We start from the raw sequence: 5,392 nt of genomic DNA, 5'->3' as shown, positions 1-5,392 counted from the left end.
GATATCAGTTTTGCGTATTGAAAAAAATTGCTGTAGGAAACGTAGGGTTTTTACTGTTATTTCGTTCTAATGCATTCAGTAAAATTCCTTTCAGACAAATTTCTTCTTTTTCAAAATTATTTTTATAGAAATGTTTATCAAAGGCCACCACATAATAAAAATGACACTCCTGTCCTGGTTTCATAAGAAAAGAGATACCTAGATTTAGAGCTGTTTCCTCATTAACTGAGAGTGGACGGTTCGATAAATTAAAAACTTTATTTTCTAATCCTAAATTGGTCCAAGTACTATCTCGTACGAGTCTCTCTAAATCATGTAATTTCTCGGAGTGAGTCACATTACTATTAACAGCACCATTCAGTACATGTGAAGAAAGATCTCTGTACATACCATCATCTCGGCACAGCAGAAGAGATACCCCCCAAATCGCTTATATTCCTCCGTGTTACATAGATGTCTTGATTTGCTGACTTAATTCGTTCTTGCAGAAATGTCCTGGAGGAATTAGGAAAGGGGTCCGATGTTGACGTCCATACATTTTTCTGTATATCTTGTTCCTGCAGACACTCTTCAAGAAACCATTTCTGGTGTCCGCCGGTGAAGTCCGTGCACTAGTCGTTCATAATGTCTGAAGACATGCTTTGCTTTTTTTGTGGGTGATTTTGAAGAAACATGTTAAACTGTTCGATTACAGTTATAAGCAAGACACACGCACACACACACGCACACACACGCACGCACACACACGCACGCACGCACGCACGCACGCACACACACACACACACACACACACACACACACACACACACGCACGCACGCACGCACGCACACACACACACGCACGCGCACACACACACACATATATATATATATATATATACATATATACATATACATATATATATAGATATATATAGATATATATTTATAGATATATATATAGATATATATAGATATATATTTATAGATATTTATAGATATTTATAGATATATAGATATATATATATATATATATATATATATATATATATATATATATATATATATATATATATATATATATATATATAGATAGATAGATAGATAGATAGATAGATAGATGTACACATACATTTTATGGTGATCGTATTATCTATCCTCGCTCGCAATTGGTAAGAAACTATCATTATTGCTACATTATATACTGGTAATAAATCACGCCTGATATGTTTCATTGTTAATATTTCATATATTTGTGATAATTTTACTCATTTATCGGGTAATTGACGTCGATAGGGGAAACCTGCAGTAAACGGATGCATCTTGAAAAGCTGAAAATATATTATGGTTTTAATAAGTAACGATGTTTTTAATCATTATGGATGGTAATTTATGAAAGTCTTCCTCTCCCTCGCGCACAAAGGGAGATGCATGATCGTATGGATAATTTTCCCTTAATTAGTTCTTTGTGGATAATTCTCTATTTAAATATTTCGTATTTAAATTATTAACTGTTTTCATTTTGTTTGGAGATTATGGCTTACTTTTGGAAAATTTATCTGCACGTCAAATTTTTTTTTATGGCGGTAACGAATATAATTCATTCGTATTGAAGTACCTAGATATGCAATATCATTATTATTATTATTATTATTATTATTATTGAGTTGAAAGTAATAGCTGGATCGGCAGTTTATTTTCTTATATCATTTTTCTATTTTCCGGATAATTCTCTTCTCTAGAGCGCTGCAATCAGCCAGCAGACTTGAAAAATTCATCAGTCAGGTGAATGACAAAATCGGGAAGACTTCTCAAGTATATTCTCGCAAAATACAAGTAAAACTTTCGATACAAAATGGTAGAAACTGCGACGCGTTTTGAGGATAAGTCCTTCCTCGTCTTCAGGTAGAGTGAGGTGGATGCTTCTTCTTCTTCTTCTTAGATTGCCTAGTCCTTTTGACTAGACACGGGCTCTTGCCTAGGCAGCCCGTCTGTGGTATGGGGATAATTGTGCTGGGTTAACCTTTATTTTATTAAATGAGCACAGGATAGGCGATCAGTGGTCATCCACCTGGACTCGGCCGCAGCCCTGCAGGTCTGACCCTCCTGGCAGCGGGGCCTTGACAATATGTCTGCACCCACGGGTTAGTACAGGCTGCTCTGCCCCTAGAGCGTGGCCTGTAATGGTTCCTGTGAAGCAGGGGCCTTGTTTTACTTATACATTCCCGTATAACTGCCGAGGGTCAGAGTTGGGCTGCTCTGGATGGGGAGGCAAAGTATGGTTGCTGCAATTAAGGTGTCTCTTGTTCTACTTGTAGGGGGACCGGCCCCTGGAGCCACGAGCGGAAAGTTCTCTAGTCGTAGGGAAAGAGGTATAGTAGCAAGTCCCGTGGGAGTAGGAGATCACGGGAAGGAGGGTAAAGGTATTGAGTGGGAGGTAGAAAACTTTGGGGCATACAGTATCCCCTGAGGGGAAAAAAAAAAAAAAAAAAAAAAAGCAACAGGTATATTAGACAGTGTTACATGAGGCCAGGGGTGATAAATCACCTAGGCGGCAGGTACGATGACAGGTAAGCTGTGTATGCAGGGATGTTTTCTAAGATGTTCTTGGTTACTGCTTCTGCTGTAATCGGTGGATGGATGGGTAGGTCTTGACGAAGGAGCGCAGTGCTGGGACAGTGGAGGAGATAGTGGTCCAAGTGGTCCCCGGCTGGTTGTGTTTCGCAGTGCTGGCAAGGGCGTTCTTCGTCACCGATGATTTGCCAGCAGCATTTATAGCCCAGTCTGAGCCGATGAATTATGACGGCTAGTCTCCTATTGGTGTCCCTTGTGATGCCATGTGGATCCATACCAGTTACCTGCGTGTACCACCTGGCAGTCATGGAACCTCCCAAGGCTACGTCACGTACATCAGACCTAACTCTGGAAAGACAGTTTTGGATTAGTATATTTTTAATTTGTTTAACAGATTTACTGAGGCTTACCCCTATGGAGGTGCACTTCAGTGCTTCATTTGCTAATCTGTCTGCAGCCTCATTCCCCTGAACCCCCACATGACTAGGGATCCAGTTAAGGGTGATTTTGCGACCCCTCCGAGCATGGATCTGTGCTGTAGCTCTGATGGTAGAGAGCAACCGCACGTTCTCTTGCAATTTATTGTTGGAAATGGCCTGTTTCGCCCCTTTGGAGTCTGTATGGATGGTAGTGTCTCCTTGCTTACTCAGGGAGTCAGCAAGTGCCTTGGCTATGGCCACGAGCTCAGTTTGGAGGGTGGAGGCATGATCTGACAACCTCCAGTTGGCAACATAGTTATTGGAGACGACGGCGGCACCCGTAGCAGGTATGCTCCGGTCCACCGACCCGTCTGTGAAGTAATTGTTGTTGGCCCAAGTTTGCCTTACTGCTTGGTTGGCCGCTTGTAGCAGTATTTGGGGAGGGCATAAGGCTTTGGTGGAGGGGAGGATAGTGAAATTGGTGGAAATTGGGTCAGAGACCCATGGGGCTGGAGGGATGTACAGATCATGAACGCTGTCCACCCTCAGAGCCGAGACAACCTGCTGCGCTCCCATCCTCCTGATCGCTTGCAGAATCCGCCCTGCATATGTGGGGGGGGGGGGTCTAGGTCTTCATGCAGGTCTAACAAACCTCTCAGTTTGTTGCTGAGGGGAGATGCCCTACCAGCTTTGATGGTCTTGCACACAGTGGAGCAGAGCCTTATATCAACTCTGTTGGCTAATGGTATTAGGCCGGTCTCGGCACGCAGTAGTTGTAGCCTAGTCCACATAGGGGCACCTGTAATAAGTCTCATACAGTTGTTTTGGATGACCTCCAGGGAGGAGAGTAACCCGGTCTTCAGGCCAGTCAGTGAAGGGGCTGCATATTCCACCTGCGAGGCAATAGCTTGCACGTGGAACCTTCTGAGTAGCAGGTGGGAGGCCCCCTCACTTAGGGAGGTGATCCTTTTCATGGCTGCAAACTGAGTTGAAATCCTATGTTTGAGGTACTTGACCTGGCTTGCGGGTGATAGGTGACGGTTTATAATGATTCCGAGGTACCTATAATCGTTAACCCACTCGATTGGAGTGTTGTTAATGATTAGTCTGGGGGGGTCGAAATCATGCTTAACCGCCATGGCCTTGGTTTTTGCCGAGTTGATCTTAAGGCCCAGCTCCCTGCACCCCCCAGTAATTATGTCTAGGGCGCTCTGCATCGCTCTGGTTCTGTTCTGTACAAAGTAGGGGCAGACAATACAAATGTCATCCGCATAGATGAACATTTCTATGCCCCTAGGCAGGTCCAGGTTGAGGAGGTTGAAAAGGAAGGGGCTGAGAATTCCTCCCTGTGGTGTGCCATTTTCCAAGGGAAGAAAGTGCGATGTAGCCCCTTGGAACGATACTCTGGCTTCCTTGTAGTGGAGGTATTGCTTCACCCACGATAGGAGATGACCCTTGACCCGCTTCTCTACCAGGGAGAAGAGGATAGCACTGGCGTTGGCTAGTTCATAAGCCTTTTCCAGATCGATAAAGGTGATCAAGGCTTTCCCGTTATTGACGGTGGCCAGGACATCGACGATGCATTCGTGTGTCCCAATACCCTCTGTGAACCCATATAGCCTGGGATGCAGTTTACCGACTTTCCACTTAAGCCGGTTGAGGACCATCCTCTCCGCAACCTTCTCAGTGCAGCTAATAAGGGCAATAGGCCGGTATGAGTTTTCTTCTTGTGGTTTGGGAATTGGTTGGATGTTCTGTTGGCTCCAGGTGATTGGTCTACATCTATCACTATACGTCTTGTTTATAAGACGAAGGTAGAAAGCCTGTGCTGGAGCCCCCATGTGGCTTAGCATACTGTACGTAATGCCGTCGATGCCTGGCGCGGTATTTTTTGTTTTGGCAAGGGCCCTCTCTAGTTCCTCTTTCGTGAAAGGGGAGTCAGTGCTGTCACCGATGCCACACGCCGCATTGACCATTGTAGTCCTAATTGGGAGGAGTTCCTTCGCCTGGTAGAAAGGGGAAGGTTGGTCGACTTAGCTCGGTTCGCAAACTCCTGCGCTATTCTATTGGCCTCGCCAGGAGGATCTGGATGGGCTGTCCTATTGGTGTGGGTTTTCCCAACGACTTTGTTGAAGAAACTCCAGATCCTCCTCAGAGAAGTGAAACCGTTCACCTCCGAGCACCACTCTAGCCACTTCTGTTGTTTAACCTCAGCGGACACTGCCACCGCATGGTCTGTGACATGGATGAGGGTTCTATATAGCTCGTCGGTACGATGGCGCCGAAAGAGTTTGCGGACTCTGTTGACTCTCCTGTTCATTTCCCTAATCCGTGGGTTGTAATACCAGGCGTCCTTGTGATTTGATCTAGGGGCTTTCCTGAGGGGCATAGAACCATTTGCCGCCTTATGGAGCTCGGAT

General features: G+C 44.8%; 1 protein-coding gene across 1 annotated transcript; it reads right to left on the bottom strand.

The window, feature by feature from the left end:
* Nucleotides 1-2,522: 2,522 nt before the first annotated feature.
* LOC137633030 (uncharacterized) lies at nucleotides 2,523-4,813 on the bottom strand. The gene is made up of 2 exons (XM_068365196.1): nucleotides 3,625-4,813; nucleotides 2,523-3,481 (listed from the first exon to the last, which is right to left on the bottom strand). Exons 1-2 carry the CDS (start codon nucleotides 4,811-4,813, stop codon nucleotides 2,523-2,525), a joined length of 2,148 nt encoding a protein of 715 aa, XP_068221297.1.
* Between the last annotated feature and the right edge of the window lie 579 nt (nucleotides 4,814-5,392).

Source organism: Palaemon carinicauda, chromosome 42 (assembly GCF_036898095.1).
Source record: "Palaemon carinicauda isolate YSFRI2023 chromosome 42, ASM3689809v2, whole genome shotgun sequence".
Lineage (NCBI taxonomy): Eukaryota > Metazoa > Arthropoda > Malacostraca > Decapoda > Palaemonidae > Palaemon > Palaemon carinicauda.
The sequence above is the reverse complement of the archived record's forward strand: the minus strand, read 5'-3'. Positions and strand labels throughout refer to the sequence as shown.